The sequence below is a fragment of the Microcaecilia unicolor genome, chromosome 7 (genome assembly GCF_901765095.1).
Source record: "Microcaecilia unicolor chromosome 7, aMicUni1.1, whole genome shotgun sequence".
In the NCBI taxonomy this organism is placed as follows: domain Eukaryota; kingdom Metazoa; phylum Chordata; class Amphibia; order Gymnophiona; family Siphonopidae; genus Microcaecilia; species Microcaecilia unicolor.
In genome coordinates, this window is record NC_044037.1 from 200,134,565 (window position 1) to 200,154,974 (window position 20,410).

The window sequence follows — 20,410 nt, forward strand, 5'->3', positions numbered from 1 at the left end:
TTAGAAATCGTCACTAAGCGTTACTCAATAGAGGGCATGCACCCTTTATAAAATAGTGCTTAGTGCCAATATTTTCCAGCACTGAATTCCCCTCTATGCTCATTGTACACTATACTCAGTGGCACTTCTTTGGTCAGTACTTCAAGAGGTATGTTTACTCCTTTTAATAGTCTCACAATTGCTTCTATTCAAGAAACTATGAAGATATTCAGTCTGACGACCACCCCCTTATTAGAGGTTGACCAAATTATGGTTTTGGCTTCAGATTTGGCACCAAAACTGGACCGAAATCATGATTCAGGTTTCAGCCGAAAATGCCTGTGCATTTTCGACTGAAACCCAAAACACAACTCCCCCCTTATGGTCACTCCCCCCACAATCTCACCAGTAGGCTCTCCCTGGGCCTATTTAAGAAGGCCTGATGATTTATTAACGTCTTTGGGGGCAGGAGCAAACCCTTCTCATGAGACTGCCATAGGAGATCCCAGGAACCATTTTGCAATTGGAACCAGCACGGGCAGGAGACTTGCCGGTTCCATTTGCAAAATGGCTGCCAGAACCTCCTTCGGCACTCATGCTAGGCTACCATAGGACATCTTGGCAGCCATTGTGATGGAGCAGCTGCAATGGGCAGGGACGAGTGGGTTCATTTCTGTCAACAAAGCTGCCTCTAGACCGCCTGGCCTTCCGAAGGTAGGCCCGGGGAGGGACTATGGGTGGGATGGGGGAGGGAAATGATTGCAGGGAGGGGGATTGCCACTGGGGATGGAGTCAGCTCGAGAGGGGGACATTTTGTCGGGTGGGGGGAGGGGAGTTTCATTTATGGTTTCGGTTTCTACTGAATCTGAGTGGGCTATTTCGGTCGCAGATTCAGTTTCAGCAGCCCTCCCCCACAATTCTCAGCCTTCGGACAAAATGGTACCTCTGGTGGTAGTCTCAGGGTACTGTATGATCCTCTAGAGGTAGTAGTGTGAGACTTCCACTGGGGACATCATTTTATCTGAAGTCTCTGGAAAGGGCAGGAGCAGCTGGGGATCAGTTCTGTTTGGGGACCTAGTATGGCATCAGAAACTTTGCAGTAGGCCCACAGGGATCAGTGGGCATGGGGGCTGAGTAGGGTTACCATATTTTGTCCTCTCAAAAAGAGGACACATGTCCCTCCCCTTTTACATCCTCACCCCGCCCCCTGTCGCATATTCCCCTCCCCCTGGGTCACATATTCCCCTCCCCTGCCCCCCTCCCCCAGGTCACCTCCTCTCCCCTCCCCTTACTTACTATCTACTGCCATGGTGGTCTAGTGACCTCTTCAGGGCAAGAAAGAGCCCCCTCTTTCCTGCCTGGAGCTCTGTCCTTGCCATGCATCCTGTTGCTGTGACGGTCTCAGGATTCAAAATGGCCACTGAGATTTGAAGTCTTGCGAGGCCGCTTCAACTCTCGGCGGCCATTTTGAATCCCAAGACCGTCACAGCAACATGATGCAGGGCAAGGGCAGCGCTCTGGGCAGAAAAGAGGGGGCTCTTTCCTGCCCCAAAGAGGTCACTAGACCACCAGGGCAGTAGATAATAAGTAAGGGAAGGGGAGGCTAGGATAGGCCCACCGCCCGACCGCCTGTTTGTCCAGAAATCCGGACAAACGGATGGACTGGCAAAACCCGTCCGGACGCCCAGATATGTCCTCAAAAAGAGGACATGTCCGGGTAAATCCGGACATATGGTAACCCTAGGGCTGAGGCTTGTGTCAGAGTCTTGGGTTCTGCATCAGGGGGTTTGGGCTGAGCATCAGAGGAGGTGTAGAATTTTGAATCAGGGGAACAGGAGGATGATCAGGGATGGAAGGGACAACATTGTGGCCCTTTTAAAGTGTAACCCAAGAGCATCAGACCACAGCTTTGAGGCCGAGTACTCTCGGGCCACTGGAATAACACTGCTGTGATATTGCAGGTTGGTGACTCCCGTGGTAAAACAAGATGCAGTACAAGCTTACCTTTTACTGCACCTTGATAACTTCACCCCTAAATTCTTCCTCAAGATTAGAATCAAATTAATGTGAATATTTTTTGAAAAGCGAGAACCATCTAACCCTTCAATTCATGCTATAAAATTTTATATCTTTATGATTTTTCTGGATAACTTATCATTCTTCCTTTTTTGACAGGGCACATACATGTTTCAATCGGCTTGACCTACCCCCATACCCATCCTTCTCCATGCTCTGTGAAAAGCTCTTGACAGCTGTTGAGGAAACTAGTACATTTGGACTTGAGTGATACATAAACCACAGTGCCCATCTTTTGTTGGACCTTTACAGTTCCATTCTCTTCAAGAACAATTAAGCATCTATGCTGGATTTTCAAATAAAAGAGTATAATTTGATTTGATAGTCCACATTAAAGCACCGTATCTCATTTACCTACAACTTGAGTTTATGGAGCCAGCCTCAGTGGAAGTTTTAGTGGTTGAGATGCCAAACCTCCCTCTTCAAAAGAAGCACTATTCAATTTTGCCAGAAATTAACAGTGTATATACTTTTCTCTTTTAAAATTTTCCTAATTCTGGTACATTTTGATGGGGGACTACGGTATAACTCTTTCCTCAGACCTGATACCCGGGAATTTACAAAGTTTGGCATTTGAACAGTAGTGGAGAGCACAGAACCTGAGCTTGCCTGTTAAGAAGAGAAAGCCAGCACTCTTTCAATCAACAGTTGTTCTTGGCTGCCAAATTTTTACAGTTGTTATGTAACAAATCTTCCTCTTCCCCTTCCCCTTTATGATATGGTCAGCGCCACTGGTCCTTCAAGAGACAGAAAAGCAGAACGTGGATTGTCTTGAATGTTTCTGAGTATGCTTCAACTGAAAGTGAAATCACTGCATATCTCTCACCAAATTATAAAAACGTGAACAATATAATCTTTCAGTATATTCTAAAAAGTACATTACTTTTTGCTGCATAAAACGAACTATGATAATTGAATATTTATTATAGCTGTACCTAAGGCTATGAGTGCCTGGTCTGCATGGTGTGCACCCTAGATTTTGACTTTATTTGGAAGAAGTGAATAAAGAGCAATGTTAGCAGGAAATTGTCATAAGAATGGCTTGCAATAAGGACGTCTTTGTAAATGTATATGCAAGTGGCGTGTAACAGTGGGTAAAAAACTAAACTGTTACAAAGAAAACAGAAACTAGGGAGCCTTTTACAAAGATGCGCTGGTGTTTTTAGCTTGCGGTAAAAATCAGCTGGTGGTAAGTGCTGAGATGCCCATAGGAATATAATGGGCGTCTGAGCGTTTACTGCGAGCTAAAAATGCTAGCTTGGCTTTGGAAAAGACCCCCCCCCCCCCCCCCTTAATGACAGATCTTATAATTTTTAATGCATGGCATCAATTTTAGACAAACGAAAACCAACTAGCAATTCATCATGGCTTATCAGGAAGAAGAAATGTACAACTAACGTTTTACAAAAGTTTTATAAGTTCATTGTATTTTGTTGTGTAAACTATAATTGTGAACCCGGGACGCAGAAAAACAATAAGCATCTGTTTTGTTCACCTCTCATGCTTCATCAACTAGACATTGTGCTGTTATTTTTTTCTTTAAGCACTCAAGGAAAAATGTCTTATTTTTATAAGGGTAAAAAATCTCCCTAAAAATATTTTGCACTGAATGTACCAAAGTTGAAAGAATGTTGTACTAAACCTGTCAGTAGCTGTATCACTCTCACCAGTATGTTGGAAACAGTTCTTTGTAGTGCCATGTCTAAAGGCAGCAGGACTAAGCACATAGTAATAATTTTGTAATTTTCACCATGTTGTAATCTAATACATTTTTTTCAGATGCATTAGATTCGTTTTTCATCCATCCAAGCAACTCAGAGATGAAGTTTGAATATAATTGTAATAAATAAGAGTTGTTTCGTATTTTCCCCACCAGTTTCATTTTATTTTTTCTTTGACATTCTACATTGTTGTAAATCCTTAGTTCACTTGAGAAGTGAGTGACGTGGAGGGGCATAATCGAAAGGGGCGTCCAAGTTTTCCTGAGGGCGTCCTCACAGGACGTCCCGGCGAAGGGCGGGGAAACCTGTATTATCGAAACAAGATGGGCGTCTTTTTCATTTCGATAATACGGTCGGGGACGCCCGAATCACGAAATTTAGGTCGACCTTCGAGATGGTTGTCCCTGATTTTCAGCGATAATGGAAACCGAGGACGCCCATCTCAGAAACGACCAAATCGAAGCCATTTGGTCGTGGGAGGAGCCAGCATTCGTAGTGCACTGGTCCCCCTCACATGCCAGGACACCAACCGGGCACCCTAGGGGGCACTGCAGTGGACTTCACAAATTGCTCCCAAGTGCATAGCTCCCTTACCTTGTGTGCTGAGCCCCCCAAACCCCCCCCCCAAAAAAAAACCCCCACTGCCCACAACTGTACACTACTACCATAGCCCTAAGGGGTGAAGGGGGGCACCTACATGTGGGTACAGTGGGTTTCTGGTAGGTTTTGAAGGGCTCACATTTACCACCACAAGTGTAACAGGTGGGGGGGGGATGGGCCTGGGTCCGCCTGCCTGAAGTGTACTGCTCCAGGGACCTGCATACTGCTGTCATGGAGCTGGGTATGACATTAGAGGCTGGCAAAAAATATTTAAAAAGTTTTTTTAGAGTGGGAGGGGGTTGGTGACCACTGGGGGAGTAAGGGGAGGTCATCCACGATTCCCTCCGGTGGTCAGTTCGGGCATTTTTTGAGGCTTAGTCGTAAGAAAAAATGGACCAAGTAAAGTCAGCCAAGTGCTCGTCAGGGACGCCCTTCTTTTTTCCATTATCGGTCGAGATTGCCCATGTGTTAGGCACGCCCCAGGCCCGCCTTCGCTACGCTTCCGACATGCCCCTGTGAACTTTGGTCGTTCCCACAACGGAAAGCAGTTGAGGACGCCCAAAATCAGCTTTCGATTATGCCAATTTGGGCAACCCTGGGAAAAGGATGCCCAACTCCCGATTTGTGTCGAAAGATGGGCGCCCTTCTCTTTTGAAAATAAGCCTGATGGTGTCGCTGTGGAGTAGAGAATACCTTCATGTAGTTTCAGTAGGCATGAGTTTCTGTGTGGCACTATTTTCTAACTGGGCATTTTCATAGAATAATTTTTTGTTCTCATCTATGATCTTTAAAATTAAGAACTTTTTATACCAAGATTCCCCAATGTCAAGCAAGTTTCACAGCCTTTCATTCCAATATACAAGGATTTATAGAAAAATCTGAAGGGCCTCACAAATTGAATTGTGTTTCCATTTACACACACATCTTTTCTGGTCGTAATTAACTACTGAAGTCAGACAGGTTTAATTGCAATTTCAGGATACTGAGTTGAAATAGCTAGTTGTTATTACTTTAAAAAGAAAGCAGTGACCACATTGAACTGTATGTTTGGATTTGGCTTATAGATTTAGGGTTCCTTTTACCAAGCTGTGGTAAAAGGACCTCTGCAGTGGCGTCAGCACGTGGGTTTGCCACGCACTGAAGCCCCCTTTTACCACAGCAGGTAAAAGGAGTTTTTTTGTTTTAAAAAAGGAAATGGCCATGCGGTAAGCTAAGCGTTTGCTGCACAACCATTTCCTGGGGAAGCCCTTACTATCCCTGGCACTAAAAAAAAAAAAAAAATTCCGAGCACCGGAAACAATGTACAGCACACATTGGAACTACTGCCGGGCTTTGTAAAAGGGCCCCTTAATTACTTGTTTTTCCAAACCCAAGTTCAAAGCAAGTTACATTTTGTCCTGGAGAATTTACAGTCTATAGGACAGTGATGTCTCTAGACATAAACATTTGGGGTGACAACAGGAGAGCAAGCTCGGTATGTGGGGGGGGGGGGGGGGGGCAAGTCAAAGCAACATTTACTACTACTTAACACTTCTAAAGCACTACTAGGGTTACGCAGCGCTGTACAGTTTAACAAAGAAGGACAGTCCCTGCTCTAAAGAGCTTACAATCTAAAGGACAAAATGTGCAGTCCCCTACTTTTAAATTAGCAATCTTCTATATATTAAAAAAAAACCCTCCCCCCCTCCATCCTGTTTAGACTACCAGGTAAAACCATCACTATATAACTGATAGCATCATTCAACAAATTCTTCTGTATGGGCGTGAAGTTTGGTCAGAATCTCAATATAAACCTTGAAGCTTCAGTTGTGTCTCACAAGCTCATATTCCCAACAATGAAGCTATCCAGTTACAACTGGCCACACAAAGAAAATATTCAAATTATGACAATTAACTCAGGAGCAGCACATGGTCCTTCCACTGCCAGATAATTTGTTTAAAGTAGATGTGTTTTTGATTGTATGGTGACTCTACCGCAGCACTTCTCAACCCAGTCCTTGGGGCACACTCAGCCAGTTGGGTTTTCGGGACATCCACAATAAAGATGCATGAGATATGTCTGTATACAAGGAGGCATGGTTTGAAAATCTCTTTCATACTTCTCTTCATTGTGATTATCCCAAAGACCCATCTGGCTGGGTTTGCCCAGCACTGTTCTACCAGAAGTGGAGACCCACTAGTCCTGAGCATTTTTATTTTTCAAACAGACCAGACACTTTGAAAACTAACACAAAACCCTGCAAAAAGGCACTCAAAACCTAGATAGAAAACTTACCAAATCATAATAGCCCTAACCCACCTATAAAGACAGGCCCTAGAGCACCAAAATAACCTGCTACTTGGAAACTGGAACAGGATGGACTGTTGCATAATCCTGCACAGACACCACATGCCAGCAGCATCTTTCACCTAGGATAACCATATTTGCTGTGATAAAAAAAAGAGGACACCCATCACACCCCCGCTACACCCCTTGCCACGCCTTCTGTTACACGCCCACCATGCCCCAGCACCTCAGTGTCACCTTGATCTCCCCCTAAGAAAGCCAGATTCCCTCCCTCTCTCCCATGTATGTCCCTTCTCCAATCTTTTTTCCAGCCTCCCTCCACCCACCTTTTTATATAGCTCACTCCATCCACATCCTCTCCCCTGCCTGGTAGTCTAGTGGCCTCTTTCCAGCCCAGCACTGCCACAGACCTCTCACTCCTGATGCTGCTTCAAAATGGCTGCCGAGAGTTCAAGCGGTGACCTCACAAGATTTCTGTGGAAGTCTTGCGAGGTCACTGCTTGAACTCTCGGCAGCCATTTTGAAGTGGTGCCAGGAGCGAGAGGTCAGCAATAGCGCTGGCAGGAAAGGGGACTCTTTTCTGCCCCAAAGAGACCACTAGACCACCAGGACACGGCGATAAGGTACAGGAGAGGAGGGGAGGATAGGACACCCTGAGGCCTACTCGTCCACCCACTCGCAAGCCAGCCTGCCCACAAACGCGGACAAATAGGCAGGCTTGCAAAACCTGCCTGGACATCCCATGGTGTCCTCAAAAAGAGGACATGTCTGGATAAAATCAGACTTATGGTAACCTTACCTTCACCTCAGTTGCAGATGCAGAGCATGAACTCACCTGATACACAATAGGGAAGTGCAAAAAATATGCAGATAAAAACTGAAAGCAGAGATACCAGACTGCATGTCATGCAACACCAGAGAAATAGAAAGAAATGCATGTCCTCCTGTACAGTGCAAAATAACGCAGAACAGATGTAAATTCTCAACACCGACACAATTCAATCTCTAAACTGAAAATAAAATCATTTTTCCTACCTTTGTTGTCTGGTGATTTTATTATTCTAATCATGTTCCCAATTTCTGGTTCTGCTGTCCTCTGTCTATGCTCTTGTTTCCAGGGCCTCCTTTCCATTTCACTTGTTATTTCTTTTCTCACCTCCTTTCTTCTTCACTTCTTGCCTTATGTCTGTTTGGCACTGATCTTTCACATTCAGCTTTATTCAATTGTTCTGCCTCTTTCTCAAATCTATCTAGCTTTTCCCTCTTTCCTTCCCTTCATGTGCAGCCTGTCTCCTGTCTTCCCTTCCCATCATGTGCAACACATCTCCCCTCTTCCCTTCATATGCAACCTCTCATCCTCCCCCTTCCCTTCTGTTCCATCCTTGTGCATTTCCCCTACTCCCTGCCCTCATATCCAGGAGCAGCATTACCCCCGCTCCCTTCCCTGCCCGCCTGTCCAAGTGCAGCATTGCCCTCACCCTTCCTATCCAAGTGCAGCTTTCCCCTCTCCCTTTCCTTCATGAGCATCATTTCCCCCTCTCCCTTTCCTCCTGTCCAAATGCAGCATTTTGCCCTCTCCCTTCCCTTCCATCCTTATGCACTTCCTCCTCTCCCTTCCATTCATGTGCAGCCTTTCCTCCTCCCTTCCCTTTCATTCCATCCTATCCATGTGCATTTCCCTCCTTTCCCTTCCATTCATATGCAGCCTTCTACCTCTCCCATTCTATTCATGTGCAGCGGAAGAAGAGAGCTGGTAGCTGAAGCAGGAGGTCCCCATGTGAAGTACTGGCTGAGCCCTTTGGACTGGTAGTAGAACTGTGGGTTCCAACAGCAGGCTGAAAGTCCTGGGATATCGCTTTTAGCAGTTTTAGTGCTATTTTTTCATCTGACCTACAAGGCACTTTTTTCTACAGATAACACTAGACCCCTGACGCAGGCCTCACGGCCGAAACACGTCACGTGTCGGGTCAATTTTGCTACTGTTAATAAAGACCTTGTTCAGGAAGACACTCATTGTGAGAGGACCTTTTTTTTTTGATCCACTGTGTGTTTTGCCTATCGTTGGTTTTCCTGTGGAGAGCTCACCTTCTGTGGGTGTTTGCCTTTTTCCCCATCCCATCCATGTGCATTTCCCTTCCATTCATATGTTTCCTTTCCCCCTCTCCCTTCCCTGCCCTCCTATGCAAGTGCATCATTTCCCCTTCCCTCCCCTTCCCTTCCCTTCCCTCCTATCTAGGTGCAGCTTTTCCCCCTCTCCCCTGTTCATGAGCAGCATTTCCCTCCTCTCCCTTCCCTCCTCAAGTGCAGCATTTTCCCTCTCCCTTCCCTTTCATCCATGTGCATTCCCCCCTCTTCCTTCCCTCCTATCCAAGTACATCATTTTTCCCTTTTCCTTCCCTTTCATCCAAGTGCATTTCTCCCTTCTCCTTTCCATTCCATTTATGTGCAGCTTTCCCCTCCTCTCATTCCATTCATGTGCAGCCTTCCCTGCTTCCATTCCATCCCATTCATGTGCATTTCCCTTCCATTCATATGTAGCCTTCCCCCCTCCCTTCTCCATCCTACTATCCAAGTGCAGCATTTCCCCCTCTCCCATTCCATTTATGTGCATTTCCCCCTCTTCCTGCCCTCTTATCCAAGTGCAGTTCCCCCTTCCCTTTCATCCATTACATTTCCCCCTCCCTTCCATTCATATGCAGCCTTCCCCTTTTCACTGCACTCCTATCCAAGTGCAGCAATTCCCCCTTCCTTTCCATATGCAGCCTTTCCCACTTTTCCATCCCTCCTGTCCAAGTGCAGCTTCCCCCCCTTTCCCTTCCCTCCTATCCAAGTGCAGCCTTTCCCCCTCTCCCTCCTTGCCCCCAATGCAGCACCTCTCTCTCTTGGGCAGCAGCAATCCCCAGTCGCTGCTGCCCTTGCCGGCTCTGAGAATCAAAATGGCAACTGCAACCTCTCGCAGTAGTCTTGCAAGAGTTTGCGGCCACCATTTAGAACTGTGGAGCCAGCACGGGAGCAGCGATTGGGGGATTGCTGCTGCCCGACCAACACCAAAGCCCCCTTCATAAATTGGGGAAAGCCCTGAGTCCCCGGACCTATTTGAACCATTCTAGTAGGTCCAGAGACTCGGGGCTTACGCACGCGGCTTGCACTGGGGGTGAAATTAAGATTTTAGGGGGTACATTTGCACCCCGTGGTGACTCCTATGGATAGAAAAATTTGGTATACTGGTATATACATCATTGTTCTGGAGTGACCAATTATAGACAATTGCAATTTATGTTGGTGCATCATATTTATTGGGCGTTTCATAGGGAGAAACATTTGGCCACTTAAAGTAATAAAGACGGCCTTTGCTGGGGGAGTGTGGGTCAGTGGGTACATATGAACATCATTGGTGGGATGTGTAAAAAGTAAACACTTTAAGGATTCCATTTGGGATAATATTTCAAAGTGGACTGGATTTTTTGGCATAATTCACCAAGCATTTACTTGTTGGAGCTTCCTGATTATGATTTTACTTATGGCTGCAAAGATCACGAAAGGCGAGGCCCAGCTATTCAAGCCTAGAAGGGTGTTTGTGAAGGACTTTGCAGATATGAGAAAATTACAGGTGTGTTGCAGGGCAAGAAAGATAAATATGAACAAAAATGGCTTTTAGTTAATTGGTAAATGCTGCATTCCCCTTCATACAATCTTGTAATGTCCTGTATTTTTTTGAACCAGCAATACCTGATAAAATGAACTGGGAATTTATATAGTGAACTACTATTGGGCAAGGAGATAGTGGTAATCCCCCTCCCCCTTTGATTATGTCACATTCCTTTTCCACTTTTGCGCTATTTTTATATAAGTACATAAGTACATAAGTAGTGCCATACTGGGAAAGACCAAAGGTCCATCCAGCCCAGCATCCTGTCACCGACAGTGGCCAATCCAGGTCAAGGGCACCTGGCACGCTCCCCAAACGTAAAAACATTCCAGACAAGTTATACCTAAAATGAGGAATTTTTCCAGTCCATTTAATAGCGGTCTATGGACTTGTCCTTTAGGAATCTATCTAACCCCTTTTTAAACTCCGTCAAGCTAACCGCCCGTACCACGTTCTCCGGCAATGAATTCCAGAGTCTAATTACACGTTGGGTGAAGAAAAATTTTCTCCGATTCGTTTTAAATTTACCACACTGTAGCTTCAACTCATGCCCTCTAGTCCTAGTATTTTTGGATAGCGTGAACAGTCGCTTCACATCCACCCGATCCATTCCACTCATTATTTTATACACTTCTATCATATCTCCCCTCAGCCGTCTCTTCTCCAAGCTGAAAAGCCCTAGCCTTCTCAGCCTCTCTTCATAGGAAAGTCGTCCCATCCCCACTATCATTTTCGTCGCCCTTCGCTGTACCTTTTCCAATTCTACTATATCTTTTTGAGATACGGAGACCAGTACTGAACACAATACTCCAGGTGCGGTCGCACCATGGAGCGATACAACGGCATTATAACATCCGCACACCTGGACTCCATACCCTTCCTAATAACACCCAACATTCTATTCGCTTTCCTAGCCGCAGCAGCACACTGAGCAGAAGGTTTCAGCGTATCATCGATGACGACACCCAGATCCCTTTCTTGATCCGTAACTCCTAACGCGGAACTATAATTTTTATAGTTATTTTATATATATATATATATATATATTTTATATACATTTTATGCAGTTATTTTACTTCTACTTTAGTTGTACTATTAGTATTTTTCTTTTTTAGAAGGAGTTTTTGTGGGTTGGAGGTTGGGGGAGGGGGGGTGATTGAGATGTGTACTTGAGAACCATGGGTAACATTTGGGTTTTAGGTTATTTTTTCTTGTTAGAATAATGTTAAAAATGTACATTCTGGTAATTATGGATATCTGATGTATTATGGCCGTGCATTTTTTCAAGTTTGTACCAGAATGTTTCATAAAAATTGAATAATTAAAAAAAAAAAAGAACAGGCATACAAAGAAAACAAGAGAAAGTATAGTGACTGTAAGCTACGCAACATTAGTTGTGTGTTTAGTTCAATCTTAATCTTCAGTCCTGCAACACAATACTGGTCTCATGCTGCACAAGATCATTAGCCAGGAAGTTCCGGCCTGCAAGTTTTGAAACTGTTTGCCATGCTGTCATAGACTGTATGGTATTGTTTGGGCCTGGCGGGACCGGTTCTCAGAACCAGAAGCCAGCCCCCTCCCAAACAAATTCCCTGACTGGATTTTCTTGGGATTACTGGCCTGATAAGTAACAAAAAGAAAACTACAAACAAAAGAATCTTTTTACATTAGTAATGTTTTATTTATGAACACTTAAGAAATTAGTAACAGCAAAAATAAAAGCGGGGTAATTGGGAAACATAAGTACATAAGCATCGCCATGCTGGGACAGACCAAGGGTCCATCGAGCCCAGCACCCTGTCACCAACAGTGGCCAAAAGAACAAGCAATTTGTCCCGCCCATCCTAGAAATACTGTATTATTCCCTCTTACATTCAATAACATTCTATGGCTTTTTCCTCCAGGAAGCCGTCCAACCCTGAAGTAAAAGGAAAAGGAAAAAAGCCAGTGAAATGGACACCTATCACAGTCAGTGGAGACTAACTGAGAACAATTGTCAGTGACTCTGGCCCAGATGCACAAAACTTTAACGACCCTTTAACGAGGAAATTTTAAACCGTAGCATGCATTAAAGGCCTTTTTCCGACGAAGCTAGCAGCTAATGAAAACGGAATATAAACAAGTAACTACCATTGTAATGTGGATGATTCGGAATGCACTAACCGACGATTGCACCGAATAATTTACCGCGATATATTTTACGTATGGTCAGAGCTACGTAGGTTACTTACGTCAGACGGGGGTGGCCCAGCTCAGGGAAAGAGAGACGTCCTGAAGACTCGCGGTGATCAGATGTTCTTCTTGCCTGTGCAGCGCCTTCACACAGAGGTGAGAGGCGCTGCGTGGGCCCGGTAAGGCGGAGGGGGGGGGGGTCCGGTGGAGGGGGGGAGCGGCGGCAACGACCTCAGGGGGATGGGGCATGGGGGTGGAGGATGGCAGGAGGCAGAGCTGTGGGAGAAGGAGAAAGAGAGAGAGAGGAAGGGAGGGGGTCCGGGGCTGCTAAACTTTTGATTTTGTTTTGATTTTTTATTTAATACAGGGGGAAGCGGGGAGCAGCAGCGACCTCGGGTGGGGGGAGGGCAAGGCCGTCCAAACAGGACACTCCTGACGAGCGCCTTTGCCCCCTCCCGATCCTTTTTTGCTTTTTGGTTTGATTTTCTTTTTTATGCAGGGGAAAGCGGGGAGCCACGTGTTTGTGTGGGTTATTTATATTTTCAAACGTGCCAGCTTGGATTTTTATGTTGCAGGGAGAAGCGGGGAGCCTTAACGACAGCTCTGACCTCATGTTAAATATTTCACGGTAAATGATTCGGTGCAATGATCGGTATGGTTAGTGCATCCCGAATTGTCCACATTGCAATTGTAAGTGACTCATTTGCATTCCGTTTTCGTTAGCTGCTAGCATCGTCGGGAAATGGCCTTTAATGCATGCTACGGTTGAAAATTTCTTCGTTAAAGGGTCGTTAAAGTTTAGTGAATCTGGGGCTAAGTGCATCAGAAACAATGACATCCTGAGAATTAACAACTCCATCTAAACTGCATAAAAAAATCTGAGAAAGACCAATGCTACCATTATCATCCACTTACAGGTGGGATTAAGAAAGGCACAGGGAAATAACATGATTTGTGCAAACTTTTCTCTCATTCCCTTAAGCTGCAGAAGAGTTTTGGTATTAGCTTCAGGACCAATCTGAGGGCAACAACATCCTGACCTGATCCATGGTGCATGTACCACACAAATTCTGAATCTAATGCGCTTCTGTTGCTGGACATCACAGTGACAACTTGAGCCAACCCTGTAAAGGAGGGGGCAGAATTTTGTAAGATTTGGTCCCCTATTTTCTCTGTTCCCCAACAAACTTCCCTGTCTTCCTTCTCAGGCTGTCAGTTCAGGTTCAACATAAAGATTATTCCGTGCAAACACAACAAAAGCTTGCCTCCTTAACATGACAAGTTCAGCCTCACAAAGTTCCTCTAAGCAGTCTCTGGCACCAAATACAGAAGCCTGTCCTATCTTGCAAGCTGTAATTCTTCAGACTTCTTGGAAATCCTTAGCAGTCCATGGATGTTTCCTGGAGGCTCCTTTCTCTTCTCTCTGGGTCTCCCTGACTTTCCATAATCTCAGGTGATTATTGGGCTCATTTTCGAAAGAGAAGGACATCCATCTTTCGACATAAATTGGAAGATGGACATCCTTCTCCCAGGGCCGTCCAAATCGGTATAATCGAAGCTTGATTTAGAACGTCTTCAACTGCACTCTGTCGCAAGGACGGCCAAAGTTCAAGGGGGCGTGTTAGAGGTGTAGCGAAGGCTGGACTTGGGCGTGCCTAATACTTGGACGTCCTTGCCCCTTAATCGAAAAAAGCAAAGACGTCCCTGACGAGCACTTGGACGTTTTCACCCGGACGTGTTTTTCTTACAACTAATGCACAAAAAGGTGCCTGAAATGACCAGATGACCACTGGAGGGAATCAGAGATGATCTCCCCTTTCTCCCCCAGTGGTCACTAACCTCCTCCCACCCTCAAAAAACATCTTTAAAAATATTTTGTGCCGGCCTCAGATGTCATACCCAGGTCCATGACAGCAGTATGCAGGTCCCTGGAGCAGTTTTAGTGGGTGCAGTGCACTTCAGACAGGCAGACCCATCCCCATCCCCCCCTCACCTGTTACGTTTGTGGAGGAAACAGCGAGCCCTCCAAAACCCACTGTACCCACATCTAGGTGCCCCACTTCACCCGTAAGGGCTATGGTAGTGGTGTACAGTTGGGGGTAGTGGGTTTTGGGGGCCTCAGCAGACAAGGTAAGGGAGCTATGGTCCTGGGAGCAATTTATGAAGTCCACTGCAGTGCCCCCTAGGGTGCCCGGTCGGTGTCCTGGCATGTCAGGGGGACCAATGCACTACAAATGCTGGCTCCTCCCATGATCAAATGGCTTGCATTTGGTCATTTTTGACATGGACGCCTTTGATTTTGAAAATCGCAGAAAATCAGAAGTGTCCATGTCTAGGGACGTCCAAATCTAGGGATGGCGAAATTTAAGGATTTGGACGTCCCTGACGGTATTTTTGAAATGAAAGATGGACGTCCATCTTGTTTCGAAAATACAGGTTTCCCCGCCCCTAGATTTCACTGTTTTGCAAGGACATCCAAATAGCAACTTGGATGGCCCTTTTGAAAATACCCCTCCATATTTCCTGGGTGGGACCTCACCCTACTGGCTAGGGTTCCCTACTCTAGCTTTAAGGAGGATAGACATAACCATGTAAATATACCTGATTATTTTATCCCCTCAGCAAGTTTTTGAATATTTGATATCATGTTATTTTCTATTCCATTCCTTGGTGAAGGAGGAGGAAAGAAGACAAAACCAAAGACCAAATAGCAGCTGTGGTATTGCAATAAGAAGAGGAAATGAGCAGGCTTTCTAATACCCTCTCGTTCAGGGGATCAATGTGGACACAGTATCAGGGACCTCAGAGTTTGATAATCAACTCTTTCTGGTGACTGCATTAGCAATATTTGCTTCCTAAATCTTGACATTAGCTGACTTCTTCATCTGTTATGGCCACAAAATTCCATTGGTGGTATTTGAGAAACACCATTCTAGTTGACCTGAAATACCCCCAAGTCTGTAGTCCAGCTTCCTTCATAATATTTTTCCTCTTTCTCAGATTTAGAACCGTGCAGGGTTTTCTTTGTTCTTTCTGGATACCTCTCTCCTACCTGACTGGATTGCCTGAGGCAGCTGCTCATAAACCTTTGCCCTTGACTTTGTTTTAAACCTAGTTGCCATTATATAAGCATGAAGGAGATGAGATTAAGGAAGGTTGAAGCGAGGGAGGGAAAGAAGCAGTGGTTTGGTGGATGTGAGAGAATAAAAATGAGAAAGATAGGAGGTGGTCAGGAAAGATGACCAATTCATGATGGAGCGCAAGGACAGAGAAATGTGAGGGAAAAAGCAGCATAAATAAGAACAGAGGAGAGAGAGAAGAGAAATATGTTTATAAGAATGGAGAGAGAAATGGCATGAGAAAGAAACAATCAGAGGGAATAAAGCAGCATGAGTGAGTGAGAGAAGAAGGAAAGAAAATGGCTTGGGCGGGGGGAAGAGAGAAGAAAATCAAAGAAGCAGGATGAGTGGGTGAGAGGAGAAAGGGTCTTCAGGTTTTGCACAGTGTGGCATCTAATAGAGAGGGGTGGGATGCTTCATAAGCAATCACCAATGATGTAGTGGCTTGGATTTCAAGCCCCACTAGAGTTAAGCAATTTTTTCCTTTTTTGCTTGAAAGTTTTGTCTCCCCTCCACCTCCAGAGGGTCAAATTAGCCTCGTCTGGGTCCTGGGTCTGTTCTGTAGCCCCTGGTAGAGTGACTTCTCAGTGCTATAGACCGTACAAGCAGAAAGTGGTTAGTTTGAATAGCATTTGACGTGCTGAAGGGAATCTTATAGGGAAAGCGTGCCATACCAATTAAACTCTACAATCTTCTTCCTCTCCTTTAGAGACGTTGGTTGAAAGTAAAGTAAAAAAATATCAGTTTCCCCATGTTTGCACTTTGCACCTAACACAGTAGGGGAAAAGAAACATGCAATGAGACGGATTAGTTCATGTGTGGCTGGCTCATCTTGCTTGTCCACGGGGAAGCTGCAGCTTGATGGGCACTGAAAAATGGGATGAGGAGAACCTAACAGACTCGGGTGAGGGAAGGGAATAAATTGCTGTGACACTGCAGATAAAGACAAAAAAACTGAAAACAGTGAGAGGAAGACAGAAAATAAGAGAACAGTTTGAGAAGCAACAAAGGAATGAGAAAGGAGAGAGAGAATTTTGGAGAACAAGAAAAAAAATAAGAGATGACAGGATAAATCAAATCTCAGACACTAAGGTTTAAAAATGGCTTCCTTTTATTTTATTGATTGTTCTTTTTTTCATGTGCCAGTTAAGTTGGCTCAGTTATGTTTGGCTCTTCTTGATTCTTCTTCTAGACCATTGGCCCAGTTGTCAATTGAAAGATGAAGAAGTGGACTAATAGGCAAAAGAGGAGATGTATAAGTGATACATAAAATCCCATATTATAGCAGGACATGTTTATCCACTCCTACCCTAGCCAAGATAATGTTCAAGCACCTTCTGATCTCATATGCAACTCTCTTTAACTAGTCTCTTATTTTCTTACTCTTGTTACTCTATCTTATCTATCTATATGCTCCATCTTTGTTTATACCCTATGCTGTCTATTAAAATGTTTTGTTGGGTATTGTGTAGGGATGGTCCCGGGGTCCAGTTCGTAGAGGCAGTAGGTTTCCAAAGAATAAACAATCCACACGAGTTTGGATATATAAAGTATATTATATTTGCAGATATGTATAGGCTCACAGCACTTAGTACAGGTAAAGGGTACAGGCTGTCTCTGGGTGTGTGTTTAGAGAGAGAGAGAAAGAAAGGATAGGGTGTTTGTTCAGAGGAAGAGAGAAGCCTTGGGGTTGCGCTGCAAGAGGTATATATGTGTGCAGAGAGAAAGGAAGAGAGAGAAGGGCCTAAGAAAGCTAATCAAGGCTCTGGGAGAGAAGACTTTGGGGAACAAAGGGGGGGGCCAGAGCCGGAGCTCTGGTGGCTGGAGATGGGTAGGTGCAGGGGGAGAGACAGAGAGAGAAGTAGTGCATGCAGAGTCCTGTGTGCTCTGCTGCAAAGAGAAAGAAAGAGAGAGAGAGAGATCCCCCCGAGCACCATGTGCTCTGTTTTATACCTCAAGAACAGAAAGAGATCAAAAACTTATCTTCCTTCCCAGCCAAACTCCAGTTTGCTTTCTGAAGTCACTATGCCATACTTTGTATTGTTGTTTGAATATTTTTACTGCTGTAATTGTCTGTTGCTTATGTTTGACTTAATCTAGTGGTACACCGCCTTCAGTGAATTTCTTCAAAAAGGCGATAAATAAATCCTAATAAATAAATAATTCTCATTTGTGTTAAAGATTTTTTTTTTAAATTTTGACTTACATCATAGCTTTATCTGGGGTATGTGAAGATGAAGTAGATCTTGCCCTGTTACTTGAAAAATGTACGATTTCCCCCCCTCTGACACACTTTAGGGCATTTCTCCAGTAGTCACTGTTCTTAGAGCAAATATTAAAGAAAAAGGCTTTGTGATCAAACTTATCCTTTAAGAAGCCTGTTGGTGGCAAATTCTATCAAAAGCAGCAGTGATATTATCGCACCTCCCCCCCCCCCCCCCCCCCCCCCCATACAAAAGATTTCACTCGGGTATTATGGTCAAGTATGGAAACTCACTGCTTCCCTGGAGGGAAAAAGGACGTTCAAGGGTCCTTTTACTAAGGTGTGCCGAAAAAGGGCCTGTGTTGGTATAGACACATGTATTGGAGGTGCACAGGTCCATTTTTAGCGCACCTGCAAAAATGGCCTTTTTTTTGGCCGAAAATTGACGTGCGGCAAAATAAAAATTGGTGCTCATCCATTTTGGGCCTGAGACCTTACCGCCACTCATTGACCTAGCAGTAAAGTCTCACACGTTAACTGGTCAGTAATGGTCTACGCACATACAATGCTGATTACCACCCGGTTAGCGCTGTGCACCGGAAATTTTTCGGTGCGCATAGTGGATGCATGTAAAAAATGAAATTACCACCCAGGCCACATGGTAGCTGGGCGATAGTTCAAAATTGACGCGCATACATGCCTACATGGCTTAGTAAAAGGGTCCCTTAATTAGTCAGTGAAAGTCAGATGGAGATAATATAGCCAATAGCTCCTGGTCTAGTTACTTCTGCTGTACTGGAGTTTCTCCAATGAGAGCAAAGATAGAGCCCAAGTCCCTCGGCAGCTAGCTGTTTCACTTGCACAAACCTCTTTGACCCAGTTCAGAAAAACCATATGGGAGATGGGTCCCTCAAATGCCCCCACCGTGAAAAATAGCAGCGATCTTGACTAGTGTGAGAAGGCCCGGGAGTACAAGTCCTCAGGGCCTGATGGAGCACTGAGTTCCATTCACAGGGCATAGGTCATGGCCCTCATCCCCAAGAGCATTAGAAGGGCTCCCCCTGAAAGACTGGAATTACTCTGTAGCACCTCTTGTCCCCCTGGGGGTCAAGCCCACAGTTTGTTGTTCCCGCTCGCCACCGCTGCTACACAGCTCTTCAGTCTTTCCGTGCATCAGCCTCATTCACTGGCACTGCCGCGCTTGAGGGAAAACCGCATCTTCTACCAACCTACGCTGTGAAGAAAGCTACTTCTTCTGTAGATAACTCCCTCAGGAGCTGTATCTGCAATCAACTGATCTCCTGTGTCTCCTGAATGCCACTCGGATTCATTTGCAGGTAACTGGGTGGTTTACATCTCTCCTAAGGGGATTTATGAAGGAAGGCACAGGGAGCTCCATTAACACACGGTTATCTGTTTGTAGAGGCTGAATGAATCTTTGACCTTTGGTAGGTTGTAATGCTATCCCCAAAACCTGGGGTGCAGCATAAGAAGAACTGAACTAATAGGAAGCACAAATCTTGCTGAGGACTACTATGACATGTCTCTTAAGAAAATTACAGTCAGCAGCTATGAATACTGGCTTGTAAGTTTTGAAATTGCTCATGGTTCTGGAGCCAACTACATAGCAGCCAGCAGCCAATGGGACAGGTTCCCACCTCTGCTTCTACTAAGTCTAGTTACTGTCTTCATGGCTAGGTATGCAGCAGGAACAACTGCTAAAGGCCTGCTCTGTGTCCCTGAATACCTTAGAGGAAACAAACATTATCCAGGATCCCAGCTGGAAAGAGTTGCATATTAGGGGCAGAGCTCCTGGTGAACCAATTCTTAAGTGAAACAGACTAGAAACAAACATAGAATACTGAATGAATCATGGAACAGAATATAATTGAAGAGGTGTGTTGATAAGAAGTAGAAAATAACTGTTCTTAACACTATTTTAAATGCCAGCCAGCGCATTTAAATTAGTCACGGATATTCAGCGCCACTATCCATGCAGATAGGGAGTGCTGCAGCTATCTGAATAGCAGCAATAGTCCACTATAGATAACCAGATAAAGTTAGGGCAGCAATTTTTCTGGCCTAACTTTGGGTAATTATCCAGATAGTGGTCTGAATACTACTTCTTTCTGTAGAACTATTGGCTCCTTCCATGCCCTGCCCTGACACCCTGTGGATAGTGCCAAGGAGGTCTGTAAGGATATTTCAGTGGCATTATCCAAATATCCATGGTCAGCACCAGACAAGGCATTTATGTGGATAATGACTGTCATTATCCAGATAAATACCTTTGAATTTTCATAGTAACATAGTATATGATGGCAGATGAAGACCCACCTGGTCCACCCAATCTGCCCAACAAGGCAGCCAGATCCGCTCCTGCCACTCCGTGCAGGTTACACTCCTGTATGATCAAATACTGAAGTCACTAATAGGACAGTTGACAATTTGCCACAATATTGACCAGTTATTTTGATACAATCATGGAAGAGTGGTTTTAGAATTTTGGGTGCATCATCATCACAGTTATTATCAATATTTAGGACTCCAGACACATGTTAACACAGTAAATAAATATATAAAGTTCTGGTCTGTTCTGTTTTT

The 20,410-nt window shown here is 44.8% G+C and overlaps 1 protein-coding gene across 3 annotated transcripts in view; it reads left to right on the forward strand.

Annotated features, from left to right (window-relative positions):
• HECW2 (HECT, C2 and WW domain containing E3 ubiquitin protein ligase 2) overlaps positions 1-3,206 on the forward strand; it is a 535,594-nt gene extending 532,388 nt beyond the window's left edge. For all 3 annotated transcript variants that reach the window (XM_030209455.1, XM_030209456.1, XM_030209457.1), the window contains one exon: positions 2,155-3,206. In XM_030209455.1, the coding sequence (XP_030065315.1) occupies positions 2,155-2,266 (112 nt within the window). In that variant the 3' untranslated portion in view covers positions 2,267-3,206. The remainder of the gene's footprint in view (positions 1-2,154) is intronic.
• Positions 3,207-20,410: the final 17,204 nt, after the last annotated feature.